The following is a 27872-nucleotide window of genomic DNA, read 5'->3' on the forward strand; positions in this document are numbered from 1 at the left end:
CAACATAGGAGTGGAACTTGAAAGGTCCATTATAGGACCCTGTTCAATACTGGTGGCCCTGTGAAATAGAGGCAACTGTAAAACTGCTCTATATGTGTATCCCTAGCTCCCAGTTCAGTTCATAGTGATCAGTAGGGCACTCAGACATTTGTTGAACAAATGTATGGATATGCGTGGAGGGTAAGCATGTTACTTCAAAATGAGTCTGCAAATCAAAATTCCTAAATACTGAAGGGTAATGCTAAGAAAGCATTTAACAAAATGGAACAGAAACTTACTTTAAGTTGAAATAGATATCTGAAATTGTCTGAAATATGCTGTAAAAGAAAATCAGTATATTTAGGTTGCTCAAGGAAATAAGGGTATAAATTCAATTAAAACTGAGGAAGAAACAAATGAAGCAGTTGGAAATAGAAGCATTGGAAATGGAAAAATTATAGCTGTTGATATGAAAGACACAACAGACTTGATGTACTCTAGACTGGAAATAATCGAAGGCAAAATTAGAGAAATAGAAAATGGAGCTGAGAAGTTCCCCCAGCATGACACAGATTATATGAAAAGCAGTAAAGAATCGGAATAGAATACCAAGTAAGAGGTTCTAAGATGCATGTAATGGAAATAGAGAAGGCAACTCTGAAAGTGGAGAAGCAATATTTACAGAGATCATAGGGGAAAGAAAACATTTGAAAACTGATTTAGTATAGGGTTTCAGATTGAAAATGAAGTCTGTTTATCATGTAGGATAAACAAAGGTAAAAGCTTAAAGGTAAATTTAAATATAAATTTAAAAGGTAAATTTTAATTGATATTGTGCAATTTTGCTTCAATGCATAAATGATGAAAAAGGTATAAACAAAGGTATAAGGTACATAAACTTATACCTTTGTTTCTCATCATTTAGGCATTGAAGCAAAATTATCAAACAATATCAGGAAGAGAAAACAGATTATCTGTTAAGGATTGATAGAACTGACAGCAGATTTGTTCCCAGCCACAATAGTTGCAGGAAAAAGTGGAGTCACAGCACCAGAGTGCTGAGGGAAAATAATTGTCAACCTGGTCCTAAAGTTTTATACTCAGGCACTCAAATATTCACAATAAGGAAGAAATACAGACATTTTTAGGAATGGGAAGACTGTGAGCTTACAATTCATAGACTGTTTTGATCCTTGAATGGTGTGGAGGTTAGGGATGCTGACCGCCTCTTCAGTCAAAAATCTGCATATAACTTTTGATTACCCCAAAACTTGACTACTAACAAATAGCCTACTGTCAACCAGAAGCCTTGCTGATAACATAGTCAATTAACGTAACGTTTTGTATATGTATTATATACTGCATTGTTACAATGAAGTAAGCTAGAGAAAAGAAAATATTATTAAGAAAATCATAAGGAAGAGAAAATACATTATTCAGTAAGTGAAAGTGGATCGTCATAAAGATCTTCATCTTTGTCTTCACATTGAATAGACTGAGGAGGAGGAGGAGTTGGTCTTGCTATCTCGGGTGGCAGAGGCAGAAGAAAAATCCACATATAAGTGGATTTGTACAGTTCAAATCTGTGTTGCTCAAGGGCCAGCTGTACTTGGCCAAGAAGAAGAGTTAACCCAGAAGAAGGATGTCACGAGTTGGATACCTGGAAAGCAGGCTTTTGAGACAGAGATAAGAGTGTAGGACGTTGACTAGGTAGTGATCTTGGGATCAACACTAGCAATGAGAAGGAAACAAGATTGAGCAGAAGAAGCTGAGTTGCAGCGCCGTGTCAGTGAAAGCCTCAGGCAACTCTGGGAATCTGTGAAGCTGGGAGGGCCTTTAGTATTGATCCACCTTGGAATGAGGACCTTGGATTTTTATACACTTTTGTGGCTCAGTCATTAGAGACGGACTGTCCCAGGTGGGCTAAGGTGGCTCTCTTTAGCTGTGGTAATTCTGAAGAGGCCGATAGTAAAGGGTTGTCAGCTGGTAGCATGCCCCACAGTGGAAGAATAAGTCCTTCCTCCTCAAAGAGGGAATCTACATAGTACATTGCAGTATCCATTACAGAAAGTGGGATATGGAAAACAGCAATGAGTTTAGAAAGAGGTGAACTATGTTACCCATATTCATGTTTGATAGTAAAATACTGAGGTTGGAAGGGAATGGTGATTAAGATACGGGCCAAGATAGATGAAGTAAATATAAACAAAATGAAAATACTTTTGGCAGCTTTAATTAGGCAAGGTAGAATTTAAGGAGACAAGGAGAAAATGTCAACAGGGCAGAGATTTGTATATACTGATGTAGTCTTTAGTGAAGTTATATTGTTTTAGACTTTTGGACCAAAGAACATATTGAGATACAGAGTATAAACTTTTTAAAACTTAAGGATAAATTGATAAAAATGTATATGTAATTTATCTCCCAGAATTACTTGATTGCTGGTTTCTCTTGGGTAGTCTCTGCATAAATACCTGTCTACTTTTTTATTTACATTTAGAAAAGCATATATGTACACAAATAATTTTATACTTGTACAACATTTATATATTTAACTAGTGTTGTGTAGCTATGCTATAATTTAGTCAATTTTCAAGAATTAGTATTTTTCTAATTTTTAACTAATCATCCTACACTGACTATCCTAGAGATAAATCTTCAGATTATAGACTGTCACAATTTTTTGTATGTGCTTTACTGTGTTTAGCAGGCTGTCTGCATTGTTACTTTGGATCTGAAGGAAAGAACTATTTCATTCTTTGTAATATTTCATCTGTGAAAAGAAAAATACTTAGGCAAATGAATCTACATTTTAATAATGTTATTTTTCTGTTATTTTAGCCTTACGAAGGATGAATCCAAAAGGCCAAAGTATAAAGAGCTTCTGGTGAGTGTGGGACTGTGGGGATTGTAGGTACATCCTCACACCGGAACTCTCTTAACGTGCTGGTTCACTAAGCAAGCAGTGGGCCTCTCTGTCATAAACAAACATCTCAACTTTATTGAGTTTTTTTTGTTAATGTTTTTAAACAAATATTTGGAAAGAGAAAATTTGTAGTTATAATTTTTCTACTAATACTAGCTAAATTCTCATGGAAAATTTTGGTCTTAACATGTTATAAAAATTACCCCCAGAGAATTCTGACTTTCACTTTAAGAAGCCATTTTCCATTGCATAGTCTATGTGATGCAGCCATAAGAAAAAAATTAGTGAAAAGTTTGTGTTTATTCTGGCCTTATAAAAACTCACACAAATTTACATCATACGGCCTATTCCCATTTCTTTGAAAGTTCTCATTCATCCCATGGAACTTGGGTGTTTTAAGCAGTCTGCTGGGTGTGGCATTGGTAGGGCAGTAGAGAAAGTATTGTGATCTAATAATGTGGGAATATTTTAAGAGAAGATCCATTTGTTTGTCACATTTAACTACTAGCTCTCCAAGGATGTTGTGACAAACTTACGATATTGCAGTCCATCAATGACTGTAAAAACATCCAGTCAGCATACTTAGGCTATAAAAGAAAACTGTTGATAGAGATGGAGTTTAAAAGGTGAAGCAGATGCTGGGGCCCTGGCTCTGGAGAGTACAGGGAAGAAGCTCCTGGGGCAAATTTTTCTTAGGCCTCTTTTGGTCAAAAGGATTACAACCTTTTTGTTAAAAGGTCAAAAGAAGAGGTCAAAAGGATCGCGACCTTTTTGTAAAAAGGTCCTCCTGTTGTATATGGGGGAAATGGAGGTTGAGATTTATACTGGTGTCCCAAGAGGAATAGCGACTGGTATTTACGTCTTAGCTCTTAGATGGTGTGGTGGAGACTCCAGCTATGTTTTGTGCTGAGCAACAACTTAGCTGTCTCCCTCAACAAACACTCCGTGGTACACAGATAAGTTTCCAGACCTCGTTGCCAAGGTGGCACCTTCAAATCATTACCACGTATCCTCTCCAGGCCTGCCCACGCCCATTAGCATATCTGCATGGAATAAAGGCTGTACTCACCTCTCTGAACTTGTGGTGTTGCAGTATTTCACAGCTGTGTGTGGTTGGGAGCCTGGAGTTCTGTGTTCTATAGAAATTGGAAAATGTTCAGTTTGGGCTGTCATACAAACTTTTGACTTTTTTGTTTACAATTTTCTTACAGAAACATCCCTTTATTTTGATGTATGAAGAACGTGCCGTTGAGGTCGCATGCTATGTTTGTAAAATCCTGGATCAAATGCCAGCTACTCCCAGCTCTCCCATGTATGTCGATTGATATCGCTGCTACATCAGACTCTAGAAAAAAGGGCTGAGAGGAAGCAAGACGTAAAGAATTTTCATCCCGTATCACAGTGTTTTTATTGCTCGCCCAGACACCATGTGCAATAAGATTGGTGTTCGTTTCCATCATGTCTGTATACTCCTGTCACCTAGAACGTGCATCCTTGTAATACCTGACTGATCACACGGTGTGAGTGCTGGTCAGAGAGACCTCATCCTGCTCTTTTGTGATGAACATATTCATGAAATGTGGAAGTCAGTACGATCAAGTCGTTGACTGTGATTAGATCACATCTTAAATTCATTTCTAGACTCAAAACCTGGAGATGCAGCTACTGGAATGGTGTTTTGTCAGACGTCCAAATCCTGGAAGGACACGGTGATGGATGTACTATGTCTGAACTTAGAAACTCGGGCTTGAGTGAGAAGAGCTTGCACAGCCAACGAGACACATTGCCTTCTGGAGCTGGGAGACAAAGGAGGAATTTACTTTCTTCACCAAGTGCAATAGATTTACTGATGTGATATTCTGTTGCTTTACAGTTACAGTTGATGTTTGGGGATCGATGTGCTCAGCCAAATTTCCTGTTTGAAATATCATGTTAAATTAGAATGAATTTATCTTTACCAAAAACCATGTTGCGTTCAAAGAGGTGAACATTAAAATATTGAGACAGGACAGAATGTGTTTTCTCCTTTACCAGTCCTACTTTTCATCGGGAAGACTCAGGAGTCTGCCACTTGTCAAAGAAGGTGCTGATCCTAAGAATTTTTCATTCTCAGAATTCGGTGTGCTGCCAACTTGATGTTCCACCTGCCACAAACCACCAGGACTGAAAGAAGAAAACAGTACAGAAGGCAAAGTTTACAGATGTTTTTAATTGTAGTATTTTATCTGGAACAACTTGTAGCAGCTATATATTTCCCCTTGGTCCCAAGCCTGATACTTTAGCCATCATAACTCACTCACAGGGAGAAGTAGCTAGTAGCAATGTGCCTTGATTGATTAGATAAAGATTTCTAGTAGGCAGCAAAAGACCAAATCTCAGTTGTTTGCTTCTTGCCATCACTGGTCCAGGTCTTCAGTTTCTGAATCTCTTTCCCTTCCCCTGTGGTCTATTGTCGCTATGTGACTTTCGCTTAATCCAATATTTTGCCTTTTTTCTATATCAAAAAACCTTTACAGTTAGCAGGGATGTTCCTTACCGAGGATTTTTAGCCCCAAATCTCTCATATGCGCTGGTGTTTAAAAGGCTAAGAATAGTGGGGCCCAGCCGATGTGGTAGGTGATAAAGAGGCATCTTTTCTAGAGACACGTTGGACCAGATGAGGATCTGAAATGGCAGCCTTTACCTTCATCACCTGCTAGAACCTCTCCTAGTCCGCCACCATTTCTTGGCATTGGAATTCTACTGGAAAAAAATACAAAAAGCAAAACAAAATCCTCAGCACTGTTACAAGAGGCCATTTAAGTATCTTGTGCTTCTTCACTTACCCATTAGCCAGGTTCTCATTAGGTTTTGCTTGGGCGTCCCTGGCACTGAACCTTAGGCTTTGTATGACAGTGAAGCAGCACGGTGAGTGGTTCAGGCACACTGGAATATAAAACAGCCATGGCCTGAGATGCAGGTTGATGCCGTTATAGAACCAAATCGTGGCAGGTATTGCCGTGTCTCCTCTCAGAGTGACAGTCATAAATGCTATCAAACAATAAAGGGAGAATGGTGCTGTTTAAAGTCACATCCCTGTAAATTGCAGAATTCGAAAGTGATTATCTCTTTGATCTACTTGCCTCATTTCCCTATCTTCTCCCCCACGGTGTCCTAAACTTTAGACTTCCCACTGTTCTGAAAAGAGACGTTGCTTGATGTCTCCCTTCGACCACAGCAAGCCATCATCCTCCATTGCTCCCGGGAACTCAAAAGGAATCTGTTTCTCTGCTGTCAACTTCCGGTCTGGCTCAGCATAGGGTCACTTTGCCGTTGTGCAAATGGAGATAAAAGCAATTCTGACTGTCCAGGAGCTAATCTGACCGTTCTCTTGTGTGGATGTCCACATAAAAAGGCAATTTTAGTGTATTAATCATAGATTATTATGAACTATAAACTTAAGGGCAAGGAGTTTATTACAATGTATCTTTATTAAAACAAAAGGGTGTATAGTGTTCACAAACTGTGAAAATAGTGTAAGAACTGTACATTGTGAGCTCTGGTTATTTTTCTCTTGTACCATAGAAAAATGTATAAAAATTATCAAAAAGCTAATGTGCAGGGATATTGCCTTATTTGTCTGTAAAAAATGGAGCTCAGTAACATAACTGCTTCTTGGAGCTTTGGAATATTTTATCCTGTATTCTTGTTTGAATTCCTCCTCTATTTAAGATATATACATGGAATCGAAGTGTTTATGTAATAGTTCTATCCTTTTGCCTGCAGGTCAGTTGTAATAAATCTAGGATGTGATGATGACTTTGTAATTTGATTTTCTGAAATCAGACCCTGAGAGGGGAAAATCAAGTAAATTACATTAAATTATCTGTGCAATTCACACCGGGGAAAATGACCTCCTTTTGGAAGTGTTTTATGGCTGCTTTCTTTTTCTTTTTCCTTCCCATGGCTACCCTTTTTGCTTATCCTTCTTGAAACCACAGATGTATCTGTTAAGCACAGCTTTGCTTGAACAGGCATCACAGTCTCTTGAGTTTCTTTGTTGTCCTGACCTGCCCCAGCTTTCTTAATGCTAAAGGAAGTGGGTACAGTTCTTCAACCTGTGTCATGGTGGAGAGGTACAACTTGGAAGGCTATCTGGGCCCCGCGTATGGTTTCCAGTCATGCCCTTGGCTCTTGGTGCTACAGCTGCCAGGTGAGCATTAGATGTCAGGTTACTTACTGGGTTGGAATCACTCACTGTTACCTTAGAAGGGTAGGGAAGATTGTGGGTAAAAGACCTCTGGGAGGTCAAACCTGGGATGTTTATGGATGAGAGGACAATGGAAGTGAACAAAAAACCATGGGAGCCTGGAAACTGTTGGAGAAAAGCACTTAGCAGCTCCAGCACTGTATGTATCTGCTGTACTCTACCTCCTACCAGTGACTGATCGGATAACAGATTCATTGATAATACGGTGATTCAGCACCTTACCCATGTGCCTGCTCCGAACGGAATCTGAGATACTATTACAGAGCCAGATGTGGTATCAAACATTCCCCTGAGAGGGGTGTGAAAGCAGGAATTCTGGCCCCTCCAGCTAAGCCTCAGCTGCTAAGGGAAAGGGTACTCACTGGGTTTCAACACTGGCATGAGAGAGAGACTACACACTCCCGTGTTTCATAGGACACTGCCTTGTATTTGTTCATCTCATTTGATTCCAAATGCAGCCCACTAAAATCAAATGGCTGTATCCCCTTTTAGATGTAAGAAAACCAAGGTCCGGAGAAGTGAAGTTCTGGCCCAAATAACAGTAGGGAGCAGAGCTGAGCTTCAGGTTCAAGGCCATAACACGTACACCAAGAAGTTACGTTAATTTAAAAACACTGCTATTAAAGAAGTGGTGTGGAGTTGAGAAGTAGAAGAATGCATATAGTTGGGAACACTGTGTTCATAAACCTGACCAGGGCCTGCTTTGTTGTTTTGGAAACGAGTTGAAGGCAGAGGTTCTGGGGGCCACAGTGGGGTTACGTACAAAGTGATCCATACATAGGCAGCTGTGTAAATTACCTTTGAATTAACTAGAGGAACTCTAGGTTGTAATTCTTAAGTGCAACACCTGAGAATTCAGTGTCATGGACTGAACGTCTCCCTTAGCATGAGAATCACTGAGAATGAGTAAAGCGCCCTTTCGTTTATTTATTTATTTTTTATTTTTTGAGACAGAGTTTCGCTCTTGTTGCCCAGGCTGGAATGCAATGGCACGATCTTGGCTCTGCAACCTCTGCCTCCCGGGTTCAAGCAATTCTGCCTCAGCCTCCTGAGTAGTTGGGATTACAGGTGCCCACCACCACGCCCGGCTAATTTTTTTTTTCTTTTTTTTCTTTTTTTTTTTGAGATGGAGTCCCGCTCTTGTTGCCCAGGCTGGAGTGCAATGGCATAATTTCAGCACACTGCAACCTCCGCCTCCCAGGTTCAAGCAATTCTCCTGCCTCAGCCTCCCAAGTAGCTGGGATTATAGGCACCTGCCACTACACCAAGCTAATTTTTTTTTTTTTTTGTATTTTTAGTAGAGATGTGGTTTCACCATGTCGGCCAGGCTGGTCTCGAACTCCTGACCTCAGGCGATTCACCTGCCTCGCCCTCCCAAAGTGCTGGGATTACAAAGAGCCAGCATGCTCAGCCTCCCTTTAATTGATTTGATCCAACTGTCTTAGCTGCAGGAGAATAGAGAAAGGACACATAAGGTCTTAAAAGTACCCTTGGGACACTGGTTACTTGTCGTGGCAGTGTGTAGTGATTATGTATCTCCATCTCTTGTGCAGGGCTATATGCACCAGTCACATCCATTGCACCTGGACTTACTGCTTGGGACGTGAGGGACAGATAATCTAAAGGCTTGGTCTTAACTTTACTGGCTTGGTTTCAAATACCTCATTAAGTGGTTGAGAGAAAATGTAATCAGCAGTCATAACTCTTAGGATGAACGGTAAGAACCACGTCATTGAAAATGGACACTAGACAACATCATATAAGGAACACCTGTAGAATGGGAAACAGCTTGTCCTCTGGTAATTTAGTACAGACTGAAGTTATCTTTATTTCTTGTTTCTTCCTATCCGATACGTGAATATCCAGAAATTCTCATCTCAAACCTTGAAATCGTAAGGATAGTGGTTCAGTATCTGCCTTTGATAACATTCTGTTTTGTTTTTCTGATATGCCAAAGTGTATTTATACGTCTTAAATGTAAAATGTAGTCCTGCTAGTTAAAACTTGTTAACCCGTATAGCATATAGTCACAATTCAGTAATTGTTATGCATAACGAATTGAGTTTCTGTCTGCATTTGAAATTTCTATCTACATATGCATTTTGCTAAAGAATAGTGTATTAAGACTTCCAGTTCTTCCTAATTCTTACACAGATTTAATGTGAACACCACTCTTTAAGGTAGATAGGGAGGGTATTTTGTTGCTTCAGTTCTACACATGGGTTAACAGTACTAAATAATTAAGTAATTTGCCTAAGGTATCATCAACAGGGTATATAGAGCTCAGGTCTCTTGATGGCTTATTAGGATTCTTTTTTTGTGTGTGACAGGGTCTTGCTCTGTTGCCCAGGCTGGAGTACAGTGGCACGATCTTGGCTCACTGCAGCCTCCGCCTCCCAGGTTCAAGCAATTCTTCTGCCTTAGCCTCCTAAGTAGCTGGGATTACAGGCACCTACCACCATTCTTGGCTAATTTTTTGTATTTTTAGTAGAGATGGGGTTTCACCATGTTGGCCAGGCTGGTCTCGAACTCCTGGCCTCACATGATCCATTTGCCTTGGCCTCCCAAAGTGCTGGGATTACAGGCATGAGCCACCACACCTGGCTTGTTAGGATTTTTATGAAACTGTGCTTCCTGTTTGACAACGATGAATTACAAGGTTTAAAAGCAAAAGCTTGTTACTTACATATGACTCCCGCCTGCTACATTCTAACCCCTGGAACCATTTTCCTTTGGAAAATTGCCTTTAGCACATGATTAGAAGCAACATTACATGATCGTCTGCTCACTTTTAATCCTAAATGGTATTTCACAGTTTCTTACTTAGTTCCTAAGACTTGATCTCAACCCACTTTTGTCTGTTTGTAGAAAGTAAATTCATCTTCAAATCACGAACAGTAGTTTCATTCAGAAGCAGAAAATGTTAAGAACTCGTTAGGATCGGTTTTTGTTCCTGAAGGTGTCAGGGCCTTTCTTTAAAACATGCTTTCTGATAAGTCCTTTCTCTTTCACCTTCCACTTCTAATTAGGGACCAAGTTCTTTGATTATGTTTCTTAATTTTCTCTAGTTCCTTTTGTTCCTGTTTCCATTGACACTGTATTCATTCGTCACCTCTGGTTTTGCTCCCTTCAGACCCTTCCCCACTTCTGTCCTTAGCCTTTCTTATTTCTCTAATCATGTTCTTCTGTTTAAATTCCTTAATGAATCCCTGGAATACGCAAAATGAAGGCCAAACTCATGGTTTTAGATGTAGTGTTATTTAGTCCTGAACACATAGATAGGACGTATTATCTTCATCTTAAAGATGAGGAAATGGGTTCACTGTGATTGGTAACTTGCCCACTATTTCACAGCCAAGGAGGAATCTAGAAGGATCAAGAATAGGGCATGATAATCAATGAGTGGATAAATAAATTGTGGTGTATATATACCGTGGAATACTACTCAGTCATAAAAAGGAATGAAGTAATGGCATTTGCAGCAACCTGGATAGAATTGGAGACCATTATTCTAAGTGAAGTAACTCAGGAATGGAAAACCAAACATCATATGTTCTCACTCATAAGTGAGAACTAGGCTATGAGGATGCAAAGACATAAGAATGATACAATGGACTTTGGGGACTTGGAGGAAAGGGGAAAGGTTGGGAGAAGGGTGAGGGATAAAAGACTATACACCGGGTACAGTGTACACTGCTTGGGTGATGGGTGCACCAGAATCTCACAGATCACCACTAAAGTACTCATGTAACCAAACACCACCTGTTCCCCAAAAACCTATTGAAATAAAAAATAATAATCTAAAATAATTTCTGTTAAATTTGAAAAAAACAATAGGGCATGAGTCTGAAAAGGTAGACAGTCATACTCATATAGGAAATGGTGCGTTGTGCCAATAATGTTGAACTTTATCTCTTAATTGCTTGTGAGCCATATGGGATTTTAAGCAAGGAGATTGTTTGATCTGATTTGTATTTTAGACAATTCATTTCAGTGACTATGTAGCCTAAAATGGAAGTGGGGAGACTTGGACACGAATTAGAAAACTTGTAATATTTTAGGCAAAAAATGTAAAACGTTAAGAGAGGTAAAGTGGTAGAATTGGGAATGGAGAAGAGAGAATTTTACGAGATACTTTATTGGTTCCCAATCAAAAGTGTGGGGTAAAGAAGCCTGGAATAATTTTTTCTGGTTTGAGTGGTTTAGGTTGTTTTATACCATTTGTTGCACCGTTCATAACCTTTCATGGTTTACCAAATCTGCTTTACTCTTTTATGCCTTCTAGTTGCATAAGCTGGTTCCTTTTGTCGGGGATTCTCTTTTTCTTTCTTTTTCTTTTTTTTTTTTTAACTTGCCTTTTGAAAGCACCTACTCATCTTTTAAGACCTTAGGTTAAATGTCAGACACTTTAGGAACCCTTTCCCAAGTCTATTCTTTGAGCTCTAGAGAACAGAATATGTGTTTCTACATATATTTATGTTACATTTGATCCTGTTGAGTTATGGTCATTCATACATTTTCTTACTTGGTGTTAATTTGAAGCCAGTCTTAGTCATATGTAAGATCCAGTCCTCTAGTCAGCCTAGGCTGTCATATTATGATACTGATTTTCTGTTAGAAAGGCCACATACACCTGATTTTATCACACTTGTTGAAGATGGTATTTTATTCTATTTAGCTTAGATGATTTTCCCCTAGAATGCAAAATAAATTGGATTAATGTATCCATGGCATACTTCTGTTAAATGCAAAGTGAATGTGACTTGTAATTGGGGCTATCCTACCACACAGTCAAAGGTTAGCAATCAAATTTTAGGTATTGTATAAACAAAAGTAGTCAATTATCAGTAGCCATTAAGAAAGTACTAGTGTGTTCCATTTCTGACAGAATGCTAGGTTATATAGCATTAATTATACTCCCAATTGGAGTAACTACATTGGCAATTACAAAATAAAAATATTTATTTTTAAATGCTTTTCTGAGCTGGCACAAAAATAAGGAATCTGTCAAGCTCCCACATAAATAGAAGCAGGGACTCTGAATTCCAACCTGCTTTTTTCTAGAAATCCATTTCCAAATCATGAAGAGTTGCTTCAGTTGAGGACAGAAAAAAGTGTTAAGAATTTGCTAGGATCAACTTTTGTGTCTGAAGATGTCAGGGCCTTTCTGTGAAACTTGCCTAACCAAGTGCCGATAAGTAGGTCTTTCATGCTGAAAGTTTCTTCTGAACCCTGGGAACCTTAAGCTTTGGGGGATATCTAACAGGAAATCCTCCAATTAAGCTGAGACCCCAAAGGGCTCCATACAAAGTGTAAAATAGGAAAATAAATGAATATGCCAATCTGTTGGAGATGAATTGAAACATCTTTGCCTTCATCTTGGCACACGTTGGAGGAAATTTCCAAGAATCCATAACCATATGATGAAAGGTAGGGGTTCAGTTTTATTCTTCTGAATATGGCTAGCCAGTTATCCCAGCACCATGTATTGAATAGGAAGTCCTTTCCCCGTTGCTTATTTTTGTTGACTTCCTTGAATATCAGATGGCTGTAGGTGTGTGGCTTTATTTCTGGGTTCTCTATTCTTTCTCATTTACCCTGTATTTTATACTGAGAGTTTTAAAGTGCTATTCCTGAGTTTAAGTCTTGAATCCATTTGGAATTGATTTTTGTAGACGGTGTGTGGTAGGAATTCAATTTCAATTTTTTCCACGTAATAATCATTTTTTCCAGTTCGATTTGTTAAACAATCAACCTCTCCTTTTCATATTGATCATGCATTCCATATTTATCATATGAAAATATTCCTAACATACATGCTTGTTTAGGCTTTCAGTTTTATTCCATTGGCCAATTTATTCATCCCAGAACAAATACCACACTGTCTTTATTACGGCTTCATAATAAATCCTCATATCTGATCCCCTCTCTCTGCTCTTCTTAACAGGTATCTTGGTTATTCTTGACCCCATTTTCCTCTATATGTATTTTAAAAATAGCTTTATTGAACTCTAATCCACATACCACATAATTCAGCCATTTAATGTGTACAATTTAATAGTTTTTAGTATATTCAAAGATATGTACCACCATTGCTACAGTCAATTTTAGAATGTTTTAATTACCTCAAAAAAGCCTCATACTCTGACAAACTCTCTCTGACTCTAACCTTTCCCCGTCCTAAGTAACCACTAATCTACATTCCCTTTGTAGATTTCCCTGCTCTGGACTTTCACACAAATGGGATTAGATAATATGTGGACTTTTATGGTTGGCTTCTTAATGGATTTTCAGAGTTCATGTAAGGACCATATATTAGTACTTCATTTCTTTTTATGACTACATAATATTCCATTGTATGAATATGCATATGACTAAATAATATTCCATTATATGAATATTCCACATTTTTATCCATTTATTTGTTACTGAACATTTGTGGTGTTGTTTCTACCTTTTGGCTATTATGAATAATGCTGCTATGAATATTCATGTGCGAATTTCAGTGTGGACATATGTTTTCATTTCTTACGAATATTCCTAGGAGTGGATCTTCTGGGCCTTATGTTAACACTATGTGCAACCATGTGAGGAGCTGGCAGACTGTTTTCTAAAGCAGTTGTACCATTTCACATTCTCACTAGCAGTATATGAGGATTTGGGTTTCTTTACTTCTGTTGTTCTCCCTAAGAGTTTCATAGTGTAAAACTATAAAGAGCAAAACTCTTACACTTATTTACTTGACTCATTTTGAGTTACCTTTATATTTGATGTAAAATAAAAGACCAACTTCATTCTTTTGTATGTGGCTATCCAGTTGTTCCTTCTCCACTGAACAGTCTTCGTACTTTTGCTGACAATCGGTAGGCCATAGATGTATGAATTTATTTCTGGACTCTCAAGTTTACTCTACTTGTTGATATATTAGTCCTTGTACTAGTACCACATTGTCTTGATTATCATTGTTTTGCAGTAGGTTTTGAAATTGGGAAGTATTAAGGGAGGAGACCACCCCTCATATTATCTTATGCCCAATTTCTGCCTCTAAAGAAAGAAAAAGTAAAAACTAAAAGGCAGAAATCAAATCCACAAGTAGACAGCCTGGTGCCACACCCTGGGCCTGGTAGTTAAAGATCGACCCCTGACCTAATTGCTTATGTTATCTATAGATTACAGGCATTGTATAGAAAAGCACTGTGAAAATCCCTATCCTGTTTTGTTCTGATCTAATTACTGGTGTATACAGCCCCCAGTCACGTACCCCCTGCTTGCTCAACTGATCATGACCCTCTCACGTGCACCCCCTTAGAGTTGAGAGCCCTTAAAAGGGACAGGAATTGCTCCGGGAGCTCAGCTCTTGAGACAGAAGTCTTGCCGATGCCCCCGGCTGAATAAATCCCTTCCTTTTTTAACTCGGTGTCTGAGGATTTTTGTCTGTGGCTCGTCCTGCTATGGTATGAGTCATCCTCCTTTGTTCTTTTTCAGGATTATTTAGTGTATTAGTTCATCTTATGTTGCTATAAAGAGATACTTGAGGCTGGGTAATTTAGAAAGAAAAGAGAATTGGCAGTAAGTGGAGTAAACTTGAGAGTCCAGAAATAAATTCATACATCTATGGCCTACCGATTGTCAGCAAAAGTACCAAGACTGTTCAGTGGGGAAGGAACAACTGGATAGCCACATACAAATAGAATAGAATAGAATAGAATAGAATAGAATAGAATAGAATAGAAATTGGCTCAAGTTTCTGCAAGCTGAACATAAAGGAAGCACAGTGCCAACATCTGCTTCTAGTGAGGCTTTAAGAAGCTTATAATCCTGGCAGAAGGTAACAGGGAGCAGGGAGCCAGCATGTTCCATGGCAAGAGGAGAGCAAGAAGCAAAGGGGGAAGGTCCCAGACTTTTAAAAATAGCCAGATCTCATGTGAACTCAGAGCAAGATCTCACTTATCACAAAGAAGATGGTGCCATACCATTCATGAGGAATCCACCCCCATTATCCAATACCACCCACTAGGCCCCACCTCCAACATTAGAGATCACATTTCAACATGAAGTTTGCAGGAGGCACACATCCAAATCATGTAATTTTTCCTCCGCTCCCCCTAAATCTCATACCCTTTTCACATTGGAAAATACAATCATCCCTTCCCCAAAGTTCTTCAAAATCTTAACGTATTCTAGCTTCAATTCACTCAAAAGTTCAAAGTCCAAAGTCTCATCTGAAACTCAAGTCAAGTTTCTTCCATCTATGAGCCTGTAAAGTTGAAACCAAATTATTTGCTTCCAAGATACAATAGTGGTATATAGGCATTGAGTAAACATTCCCATTCCAAAAGGGAGAAATTGGCCAAAAGAAGAGGGTTAAAGGCCCCATGCAAGTTTGAAACCCAGCAGGGAAGGCATTAAATCTTAAAGCTCTAGCATAATTCTTAACTCTGTATCTTGCATCCCAGTGCAAGGGGTGGGCTCCCAAGGCCTTAGGTAGCTTCATCCCTGTGGTTTTCCTGGGCACAGCCCGTGTGACTGCTCTCATGGGTTAGAGTTGAGAGCCTGCAGCTTTTCTGGGCTCAGGGTGCAAGCTGCCAGTGGACCTACCATTCTGGGGTCTAGAGGGTGGTGGACCCTTCCCACAGCTCCACTAGTAGGGACTCTGTGTGGGGGCCTCCAACCCCACATTTCCCCTTGGCATTGCCCTGGTAGAGTTTCTCTGTGGGGGCTCCAACCCTGTAGCAGGCTTCTGCCTGGACACCCAGGCTTTTCCATACATCCTCTGAAATCTAGCTGGCAGGTGCCAAGCCAAGATTTCTTTCATTCTTGCATTCTGTGTTTCTGCAGGCTTAACATCACATGGAAGCTTCCAAGGCTTATGGCTTGCATGCTCTGAAGTGGGAGCCCAAGGTGTATCTGAAGTCCTCGGAGCCACAGCTGGAGCTATAGCAGCAGGGTTATGGGGAGCAGCCTCTAGAGGTAGTGCAGAGCAGCAGAGTCCCAGGCCTGACCTTGAAACCATTTTTTCCTCCTAGGCCTTTGGGCCTGTGATGGGGGAGCTGCCTTGAAGATCTCTGAAATGCCTTTGAGACTATTTTCCCATTGTCTTGGATATTAGCAGTTTGCTCCCTTTTAGTCATGCTAATCTCTCTAGCAAGTGGTTACTCCACAGCCTGCTTGGATTCTTTCTCTACCACAAGGTCAGGCTGCAAAATTTCTAAATGTTGATACTCCGCTTCCTTTTTAAATATAAGTTGCAACTTTAAGTCATTCCTTTGCTCCCACATCTGATAACAGATTGCTAGAAACAGCCATACCACTTCCTGAACACTTTGTTGCTTAGAAATTTCTTCTATGATATTCTAAGTCATCACTCTTAATTTCAAATTTCCAAAGATCTCTAAAACGTGAACACAATTCAGCTGAGTTCTTTGCTAGGGCATAACATGGGTAACTCTCATTAATAGGGCATAACTCCAATAACTGGAGTTATTTCCTCATTTCCATCTCATCAGCCTGGACATCACTGTCCAAATTTTTATCAGCATTTTAATCACAATGATTTAACCAGTCTCTAAGAAATTGCAAACTTACCCTCATCTTTCTATCATATTCTCCAAACTCTTCCACCTCTGCCTATTACCAAGTTGCAAAGCCACTTTCACATTTTCAGGTATCTTTGTAGCAATGCCCTACTCCTTGGTGCCAATTATCTGTATTAATTCATTCTTGTGTTTCTATAAATAAATACCTGAAGCTGAGTAATTTATAAAGAAAAGCTTAATAAAACTTCTTTATAAAACTTATAAAGAAAAGTTTAATTTGCTCACAGTTCTGTAGGTTGTAGATGAAGTATAGTATCAGCATCTGCTTCTGGTGAGATCTCAGGAAGCTAACAATCCTGGTGGAAAGTGATGGAGAGGCGGCATGTTGCATGGCAAGAGCAGGAGCAAGAGAGAGAGTGAGTGGGGGAGGTCCCAGACTTTTAAACAACCAGATCTCATGTGAACTCTGAGCAAGAGCACATCTATCACCAAGGGGATAGTTCTAAGCCATTCATGAGGGATCTGCCCCAGGATGTAACACCTCCCACTAGGCCCCACCTCCAACACTGGAGATCTCATTTCAACATATTTGGATGGGACACTCATCATATCCTTCGGCTATTCTAGATAACTTGCAATTTTATACAGATTTTAGGATAAAATTTTCAATTTATACAAAGAAGTCAGCTGAGATTCTTACAGGGCATGTGTTCATTCTGTAGATCAGTTTGGGAGTCAGTTTGTCATTTTAACAATGTTAAGTCTTCCAATCCATAAACATGGGATGTTTTTCCATTTATTTAGTCTTCTTTAATGTCTCTCAACAATATTTTATAGTTTTTAGGGTATAAGATTTGCACTTTTTTGGTTAAATGTATTCCTAAATATTTTATTTTATTTTTTTTTTTTACTTTTTTATTTTATTATTTCATTTTATTTTATTGAGACAGAGTCTTGTTCTCTCACCCAGGCTGGAATGCAGTGGCATGATCTTGGCTCACTGCAGCCTCCATCTCCTAGGCTCAAGCAATTTTTGTGCTTCAGCCTCCCAAGTATCTGGGATTCAGTCATGCACCACCATGCCCGCCTATGTTTTTGCATTTTTAGTAGAGATGGGGTTTCACCATGTTGGCCAGGCTGGTCTCGAACGCCTGGCCTCAAATGATCCTCCCACCTCGATCTCCCAAAATGGTGGGATTACAGGCATGAGACACTGCACCTGGCCTTATTTTATTTTTTGATGCTATTATGAACAGAATTATTAGGTCGGTCCTTCCTTCCTTCCTTCCTTCCTTCTTCCCTCCCTCCCTCCCTCCCTTCCTCACAGTATCACTCTGTCCCCTAGGCTGGAGTACAGTGGCACAATCAGCTCACTGCAGCTTTCTCTTCCCTGGGCTCAAGAGATCCTCCCACCTCAGCCTCCTGAGTAGCTGGGACTATAGGTATGCACCAGCACACCTGACTAATTCTTTTTTTATTTTTTGTAGAGACAGGGTTTTGCCTTGTTGCTCGGGCTGGTCTTGAACTCCTGGCCTCAAGTAATTCTCCATCCTCGGCCTCCCAGAGTGGTGGGATTACAGGTGTGAGCCACTGTGCCTGGCCCAGAATTGTTTTCTTAATTTCATTTTCAGATTACACTGCAAATGTATAGAAATACAATTGATTTTTATATAGATACTATATCTTGCAACCTTGCTGAGTTCATTTATTAATTCTAATATAGTTTTTAAAAAGTAGATTAATTAATATTTTCTATATACAAGATAGTTTACTTCTTCCTTTCCTATCTGGTTTTATTTATTTATTTATTTATTTTTGAGCCAAAGTCTAGCTAGACATAGTCACCCAGACTGGAGTGCATTGGTACCATCTTGGCTCACTGCAACCTCTGCCTCCTGGGTTCAAGTGATTCTCCCACCTCAGCCTCCTGAGTAGCTGGGACTCAAGGTGCACACCACCATGCCCAGCTAATTTTTGTATTTTTTGGTAGAGATGGGGTTTCACCATGTCAGTCAGGCTGTTCTCAAACTCCTGACCTCAAGTGATCTGCCCGCCTTGGCCTTCCAAAGTGCTGAAATTACAGGCATGAGCCATTGCATCTGGCCTTCCTTTCCTATTCAGATGCCTTTTATATATTTTTCTTGCCAAATTTCTCTGAATAAAATCTCTGGTAAATGTTGAACAAAAATGATGAGTGGGTATCCTTTTCTTGTTTCTGATCTAAGGAGTAAAACATTCCGTCTATCATCATTAAGTATGATGTTTGCTGTGGGTTTTCATAGATAGCTGTTTTCTGGGTTGAAGAAACTATTCTTAGTTTTCTTAGTGTGTGTGTTTTTGTTTTTGTTTTTGTTTTTGTTTTGGAGATGGAGTTTTGCTCTTGTTGCCCAGGCTGGAGTGCAGTGGTGTGATCTCGGCTCACCGCAACCTCCGCCTCTCGGGTTCAAGCCATTCTCCTGCCTCAGCCTCCTGAGTAGCTGGGATTACAGTCATGCGCCACCACGCCTGGCTAATTTTGTATTTTTAGTAGAGATGGGGTTTCTCCATGTTGGTCAGGCTGGTCTTGAACTCCTGACCTCAGGTGATCCACCTGCCTTGGCCTCCCAAAGTGCTGGGATTACAGGCGTGCGCCACCATGCCCGGCCATGTTTTTGTTTTTTTAATACCATGAAGGCATGCTGGATTTTGTCAAATGCTTTTTGTGCATCCATTGGCATGATTGTGTGATCTTTATTTATTCTATTGATACGTATGACATTAACTGATTTTCAGATATCGAAATAACTTACATTCCTGGGATAAATCCTAGTTAGTCATGGGGTGTAATTCTTATATGTTGCTGGATTTGATTTGTTAGCATTTTGTCAAAAAATTTTGTGTACTTCCTTTTTTTTTTTTTGAGACAGATTCTCGCTCTGTATCCCAGGCTGGAGTGCAGTGGTGTGATCTCGGCTCACTGCAAGCTCCACCTCCCAGGTTCACGCCATTCTCCTGCCTCCGCCTCCCAAGTAGCTGGGACTACAGGCGCCCGCCACCTTGCCCGGCTAATTTTTTGTATTTTTTTTAGTAGAGACGGGGTTTCACCATGTTAGCCAGGATGGTCTCGATCTTCTGACCTCGTGATCTGCCCGCTTCGGCTCCCAAAGTGCCAGGATTACAGGTGTGAGCCACCACGTCCGGCCATGTATGTATTCTTAAGAGATATATAGTTTTATTTTCTTGTGATGTCTCTGTCTGGTTTTGTCATTTTATTCTAAAATAATTTGGGAAGTGTTTTCTCCTCTTCAATTTTCAGAAAAGTTTGTGAACTAAAGAACTAGCATTAATTCTTATTTAAATATTTGTGGAATTCATAGGTGAAGCCCTCTGGGCCTGATATTTTCTTTGTGAGTAATTTTATAACTACTAACTCAGTCTTTCTACGTGTTACGGGTCTTTTCAGATTGTTTATTTCTTCTTAAATTAATTTTGGTATTTTGTGTCTTCCTGGGATTTTTTTTAAAGTTATCTCATTTTTTGGCATATAATCATTAATTAGTACTCCTTTCTAATCCTTTTTATTGTTGTAGGTTTATAGTCCTATATCCTCTTTCATTCCTGATTCTAGAAATCAGAGTCTTCTGTATTTTTATTGGTGTCAGTTTAGCCAAGTTTGTTAATTTTATTGATGTTTTTCAAGAACAAGTTTTTTGTTTTATTGATTTATCTCCATTGTTTGTCAGTGCTCTGTTTCATTTATTCCTGCCCTGATCTTAATTGTTTCCATACCTTCACTTGCTTTAGGTTCAGTTTGCTCATCTCCTAGGGTCTTAATGTATTAGGTTATTGATTTGAGGTCTTCATATAGGTATTTAGAGCTATAAACTTTTCTCTGTGTATTGCTTCGGCTGTATCCCATAATTGCGCCTTCATTTTTATCATCTTAATGTATTTTATGATTTCCATTTTTATTTCTTCTTTGACCTATTGGTTATTTAGGAGTATGTTATTTTATTTTCACATATTTGTAGGTTTCTCAATTTTTTTCATGTTATCAATTTATAATTTATTTTATTTGTATTCAATGAATATTCCTTGTGTTATTTCTGTCCTTTTACATGTATTAAAATGTTTTATGGCTTTGTATATGGTCTACCCTAGATGATATTTTATGTGCATTTGAGATAAATGTATATTTACTTGTTGAATAACAGACTCTCTTCTTTCTTACAGAAGTTTTGCAGGTTTTCTTAAATAGATGTTTCTTCATTTACTCTTTGCTGTCAGAACCATTTCTAGAGGTTGTTTTATTAAAAAAGTAATTTTTATTCTGACTAACTAAAATTTTGTACACTTTAACCATAACTCTCCATTTCCTCGCATCTCCCCTGACCTCTGTTAAACATTTTCTACTCTACTTCTATGAATTAATTTTTTTAGATTCCATATATAAGTGAGATCATGCAGTATTTGTCTTTCTGTACCTGCCATGTTTCACTTAGCCTAATGTACTTGAGGTTCATCCATGTTGTCCCAAGTGACAGTGTATTATTTTTAAAGGCTGCATAGTATTTCATTGTGTATATCTACCACATCTTTCTTTTATTTCTTTCTTTTCTTTCTTTCTCTTTCTTTTTTCCTTCTTTCTTTCTTTCTCTTTCTCTTTCTCTCTTTTCCTTCCTTCCTTCCTTTCTTCTTTCCTTCCTTCCTTCCTTCCCTCCCTCCCTCCCTTCCCTCCCTCCCTCCCTCCCTCCCTCCCTCCCTCCTTCCTTCCTTCCTTCCTTCCTTCCTTCCTTCCTTCCTTCCTTCCTGCTTGCCTGCCTTCCTTCCTTCCTTCTTTCTTTCTCTCTCTCTCTCTCTCTCTTTCTTTCTTTCTTTTGATGGAGTCTAACTCTGTCACCAAGCTGGAGTGCGGCACTGCTGTCACAGCTCACTGCAACCTCTGACTCCCTTGTTCAAGTGATTCTCCTGTCCCAGCCTCCAGAGTAGCTGGGATTACAGGCATGCACCACCATGCCCAGATGATTTTGTATTTTTAATAGAGACGGGGTTTCACCATGTTGGCCAGGATGGTCTCGATCTCCTGACCTCGTGACCACCTGCCTTGGCCTCCCAAAGTTTTGGGATTACAGGTGTGAGCCACCACACCCAGCCTACTGCATTTTCTTTGTCAATCCATCTGTTCATAGACACTCAGATTGATTACATATTTCGGCTATAATAAATAATTATGTAATGAACTAGGAATTGTAGATATCCCTTTAACACATTGATTTCAGTTCCTTTGGATATATTCACAGAAGTAGAATTGCTGGATTATATGGTAGTTCTATTTTTACTTTTTTTGAGGGACCTCCATACTGTTTTCTATAATGCTTTACTTCAGTTTTTTCTTAATCCTTAAGTCTTTATTTCTCCCTCATTCTTAAAAGATAGTTTTTATTGATACAGGATTTTTGGATGACAGTTTTGTTTCTTTCTTTGAGCACTTTAAATATGTTATCCCACTGCGTTCTGGTGTCCATAGTTTCTGTGAAAACATTAGCTGTTAATCTTATTGGAGTTTCCTTGTAATTGATGACTCCTTTTTTTTTTCTTGCTGCTTTCAAGACTTCTTCCCTTCCTTCTTCCCCCAACCCCTTATTTCTTTTTGGAATTGCAGAATTTTTACCATATCTGTTTCTAGATTTGTTTGTGTTTATCCTGTTTAGTGTTCATTGAGCTTCCTGGATGTGTAGGTTATTGTTTTTCAATAAATTTGGGTAATTTCTTCTCACTATTACTTCGAATAATCTTTCATATTCTTTCTCTCCTCTTCTTGTTACTCCCATTACATAAATGCATGTGATTGATGGTGTCCTACATTTCTCCGAAGCTCTGTTCATATTTTTCATTGTGTTTTTTTCTGTCTTTTTCTGGCTTGCATAATCTGTTTGATCAGTCTTAAGGTTTGCTAATTATTTCTTATGCCAGTTCAAATCTACTGTTGGGCTCCCCTAGTGAATTTTTTAAAATTTCAGTTGTACTTTTCAACTTTATAATTTCCATTTGTTTCTTTTTCATACTTTCTTTTTATTGATCTCTTTTATTTGATGTGACTTTGTCATCATACTTCCTTTACTCCTTTAGTTATATTTTCCTTTGTTCTGTGAACATACTTATAATGACTATTTTGAAATCTTGTTGTGTTAAATCTAATATCTGGTTGTAATCATGGGAAGTTTATGTTGGCTGTTTTTAATTTTATTTTTCTGTTGTATGGTTTATACTTTCTGATTTGTTACATGCCTTGTAAGTTTTTGTTGGAAACTGGACATTTTAGATACTGTAGCAACATCAGCACTCATCCTTCCCCTCTGGGGTTTTTTATTAGCCTGTTTCATTTTTAGCAACTGGTTGGATTAGTTTAGTGAAGTTTACTTCCTTTGTACTATCCCTCCACCACACACAGTGTGTTAAGCCTCTGATGCTGTTCCTGAAAAGGTGCAGCATATGGTGGCATACCCAGCCACCACAGCTCCCTACAGCCTTGAACTTCTGGGCTTAAGTGATCCTCCCACTTTGGCCTCCCAAAATATTCTGGGACCACAGGTGTGAGGTACTGCATCCAGCCCTGCTTTATTTTTTTAATAGGATGATTTATGAAATGAAAAATTTTCTTTTCCATCCATTCTCATGTTAATTTCTCTATATCATCTAAGTTGTTACATTTGTTGGCATATGGATATTAATATTTTTTTTTTCTTTTGAGATAGAGTCTTGCTCTGTCATCCAGGCTAGAGTGCAGTGGCATGATCTTGGCTCACTGCAAGCTCTGCCTCCCAGGTTCACACCATTCTCCTGCCTCAGCCTCCTGAGTAGCTGGGATTACAGGCACATGCCGTCACGCCTGGTTAATTGTATTTTTAGTAGAGACTGGGTTTGACCGTGTTAGCCAGGATGGTCTTGATCTCCTGACCTCGTGATCTGCCTGCCTCAGCCTCCCAAAGTTCTGGGATTACAGGCGTGAGCCACCACACCTGGCCAATACTTTTCTTTTTAATACAATTCATCAGTTCCCTTTTTTCATTAGTGATATTGTTCTCATCTTCTCTTTTTTTCATTGATTAATCTTACCAGAGATTTGTCTACTGAGTTAGTTTTTCTGAAATCACCTTTTGCTTTTCTTTTCTATTTTATTTGTTTCTGCTGTTATTTTTACTACCTCATCATCTACTTTCTTTAGGTTTACAGTGTTGTTATTTTTCTAACTTCTTAACATGGACATTAGATCCAATAATTTTGAACCTTTATTCTTTTTTATTTAAACATGTAAGGCTATACATTTCTAAGAACAGGTATTGATGCATACCATACATTTCAACATATAGTGGTTTCACTATATTTCTGTTTGAGGTTTCCCTCAAATTTCAATTGTGATTAATTTTTTTCTCTAGGTGTTATTTAGCATTATGTTTTAATATTCTCAAAAATATTTTGTTATTAAATTGTCAATTATATTGCAGTCAGAGGTATTAGTACATATAGTACTTATTCGAAATTGAAATTTTTTAAGAATAATAAATGATCATTAAAAAAATATTCTGGCCAGGCACAGTAGCTCATGCCTGTAATCTCAGCACTTTGGGAGGCCAAGGCTGGCAGATCACCTGAGGTCAGGAGTTCAAGACCAGCCTGACCAACTTGGAGAAACACCATCTCTACTAAAAAAAAAAAAAAGAAAATGTTAGCCAGACGTGGTGGCACATGCCTGTAATCCCAGCTACTTGGGAGGATGAGGCAGGAGAATTGCTTGAACCTGGGAGGTGGAGGTTGCAGTGAGCTGAGATTGCGCCATTGCACTCCAGCCTGGGCAACAGGAGCAAAATTCCATCTCAAAAAAAGTTGTTTTTTTTTTCTCAGTGCTTGAGAAAAATGTACATTCTCTAATTGTTAGGTTCAGAACTTTCTATGTGTATTAGATCAAGCTTGTTTACTTTGTCATTCAGATCTTTTATATTTTTGCTGATTTTTGTTTGTTTAATCGCAGAGTAAATTTAAAGAAAATAGAGAGAAGGACAAAGAACTTAAGAGTTGAGCTACCATTCAACACAGCAATCCCACTACTGGGTATATACCCAAAGGAAAATAAATCATCTAACCAAAAGGACACATGGACCTGTGCATTCATTGCAGTACTATTCACAATAGCAAAGACAAGGAATTAACCCAGGTGCCCATCAATGGTGGATTGGATAGAGAAAATGTCATACATATATGCCATGGAATACTACACAGCCATAAAAAGGAATGAAATTATGTCTTTTGCAGCAACATGGATGCAGCTGGAGGCCATTATCCTAAGTGAACTAACACAGAAACAAAATCATATACTTCATGTTCTTACTTATGAGTGGAAGCTAAACCTTGGCTACACATGGATGTAAAGATGGGACTAATAGACGATGGAAATTGCTAGAGCGTGAAGAGAAGAAGTAGGGGAAAGATTGAAAAACTACCTACTGGGTACCACGCTCACTACCTGGATGATGGCTTCAATCACACCCCAAACCTTGTACCACACAGAATACCCATGTACCAAACCTGCACATGTACCCCTGATTCTAAGATAAAAGATGAAAACAATTAATTGTAATAAACTGATTCACTGTTCCATTTATGCCCCATGCCTTGCAACAAGAGGTTTGTAGACTCGAAAGGAAGGAGATATTATAGTTTTGATCTTGTTAAGACAAGGAAGTATCATTGTTTTGGAGGAAATGTGATTCCCTGACATAGCAACATGTCTGTTAATAAGTAGGCCCTGTCATCTCACTGTGTACCCTTTCTTCATAATACTGACCTATATGGAAAGAATAGACTCTTGATAAATATTTTTAAATAAATGAACGAATGAAAAGTAAAAGAAAAACAAAAGGAAATAGAAGGAAGTTATTATTATTAGTAGTAGTAGTAGTAGTATTTTTTGAGACGGAGTCTCACTTTCACCAGGCTGGAGTGCAGTGGTGCAATCTTGGCTCACTGCAACCTCTGCTTCCCGGGTTCAAGCAATTCTCCTTCCTCAGCCTCCTGAGTAGCTGGGATTACAGGTGCCCACTGCCACGCCCAGTTAATTTTTGTATTTTTAGTAGAGACGGGGTTTCATCATGTTGGCCAGGATGGTCTCGATCTCCTGACCTCGTGATGCACCCACCTCGGTCTCCCGAAGTGCTGGGATTACAGGTGTGAGCCACCGCGCCTGGCCAGAAGGAAATTATTAATTGCAGAAATAAATGACGGAGAATCCAATGACAAAATTTAATAGGGAGGATCAATCAAGAAAAAAATGTATTTATCTGGAAGGGGTGATGAAAGGATAAACCATTGGTAAGATTTCTATTTCTATATAAAGAAGGAAAAGGTGCAAACCACACTAGGATTGAATAGGGGTCTGTAACTAGACTTGCTGCAGAGACTAAACAGTGGAATGTTAGGGGAAAAATGTATGCTGATAAACTTGCAAACTTAGTGGAAATTGAAAAAAAAATGAATAGAGAACTATAGTTTACCAAAACTTTTTCAAGGAGAAATAGAAAACATTAGTTCTATAATTATGAAAGTCAATGAAACATAGTTTTAAAATATTAAAAAACATACCATACCTTACTGCTTGGTTTTAGTGATAGTTCTACCAAATATAATAAAACAGATAATTTCAAATTTTGCCAAATTTTTCAGAGAATAGAATAAGAGGAGGACATGCTGTGACTTTTTTTTTTTTTTTTTTTTTTTTGAGACAGAGTCTTGCTCTGTTGCCCAGGCTGGAGTACAGTGGTGCCATCTCGGCTTACTGCAAGCTCTGCCTCCTAGGTTCACGCCATTCTCCTGCCTCAGCCTCCCGAATAGCTGGGACTACAGGCGCCCACCACCATGCCTGGCTAATTTTTTGTTGTTTTAGTAGAGACGGGGTTTCACCGTGTTAGCCAGGATGGTCTTGATCTCCTGACGTCGTGATTTGCCCGCCTCAGCCTCTCAAAGTGCTGGGATTACAGGCGTGAGCCACTGCGCCTGGGCCTGTGAGTCATTTTTTTATGAAATTGAGTAGAACCACAGAAATAAACTCATGCATGCATAAAAAACTTGATTTTTGGCAGAGTGGAAATTCTCTGTAGAGAAAGGTATATTAATGGTTCTGTGCCAGTAAGTCTTTTAAATGGGGGGGAAAAAGTGATCTTAGAGTCCTACCTTTATAACATATATGAATATCAATTACATATAGATTTAGAATGAAAATGTGAATGGCAACATTTTAAAACTTTAGAAGGCAATAGAAAATAATATCTTGAAGTCTTGGGGCACCTAAAATATATATATAAAAAAACTGCTGTGAATCAATAAATGAAATACAAACAAATCAGTAAAAAAAAAAAATGTGTAAAAACATTTATGGGCATTTTTTTTCTTTCTTTAAGACAGAGTTTTGCTCTGTCACCCAGGCTGGAGTGCAGTGGTATGATCTCAGCTCACTGCAACTTCTGCCTCCTGGGTTCAACTGATTCTCCTGCCTCAGCCTCCTGAGTAGCTGGAATTACAGGTATGTGCCACCATGCCTGGCTAATTTTTGTATTTTTAGTAGAGACAGGGTTTCGTCATATTGACCAGGCTGGCCTCAAACCCCCGACCTCAGGAGTGATCTGCCCACCTCAAGAATGATCCGCCTGCCTCAGCCTTACTGGGATTACAAGTGTGAGCCACTGCGCCTGGCCCTTTTATAGACATTTTAACAGGAGACTAATAGCATATGAAAAGATGCTTGTTCTTACTGATATGCAAATTGTAGATACCATTTTCATACTCAACTATTTGAAAATATTTTAAAAGCTGGGCAAAACCAAAGTTGGGAAGGATGTGGAACTGTGAGAACTCTCATCTCCTGTTGTTGGGAGAGTCAACTGATATAAATACTTTGGGGAGAAAATGTTGTAATCTAATAAGTCTGAGAATCATAATACTTTATGATCCAGAAACCTGCCCTAAGTATGTATGCCAGAGAAACTCTTGCCAATATATAGGAAGCATGTACAAATGTCTGTATTGCTTATAAAAACAAAGCCCAGAAATACTAAAATGCCTACTAACAGTGGAATGGATGTATAATTGGACATCTACAAGTGTATAATTGTACATATATTATAGAATATTAACAAACGTATAATTATACATA

General features: G+C 38.9%; 1 protein-coding gene and 1 long non-coding RNA gene across 7 annotated transcripts in view; both read left to right on the forward strand.

Annotated features, from left to right (window-relative positions):
• Positions 1 to 6700, forward strand: part of MAP2K4 (mitogen-activated protein kinase kinase 4) — a 120750-nt gene extending 114050 nt beyond the window's left edge. For all 6 annotated transcript variants that reach the window (XM_005582927.5, XM_005582928.5, XM_074018613.1 and 3 more), the window contains 2 exons: positions 2821 to 2866; positions 4117 to 6700. In XM_005582927.5, the coding sequence (XP_005582984.1) occupies positions 2821 to 2866; positions 4117 to 4230 (160 nt within the window). In that variant the 3' untranslated portion in view covers positions 4231 to 6700. The remainder of the gene's footprint in view (positions 1 to 2820; positions 2867 to 4116) is intronic.
• Positions 6701 to 8766: 2066 nt separating this feature from the next.
• On the forward strand, positions 8767 to 24801 carry LOC141408756 (uncharacterized). Its single transcript, XR_012425295.1, has 3 exons — positions 8767 to 8871; positions 19758 to 19874; positions 24699 to 24801. It is a non-coding gene; the product is annotated as an uncharacterized lncRNA (long non-coding RNA).
• Positions 24802 to 27872: the final 3071 nt, after the last annotated feature.

Source organism: Macaca fascicularis, chromosome 16 (genome assembly GCF_037993035.2).
Source record: "Macaca fascicularis isolate 582-1 chromosome 16, T2T-MFA8v1.1".
In the NCBI taxonomy this organism is placed as follows: Eukaryota; Metazoa; Chordata; class Mammalia; order Primates; family Cercopithecidae; genus Macaca; species Macaca fascicularis.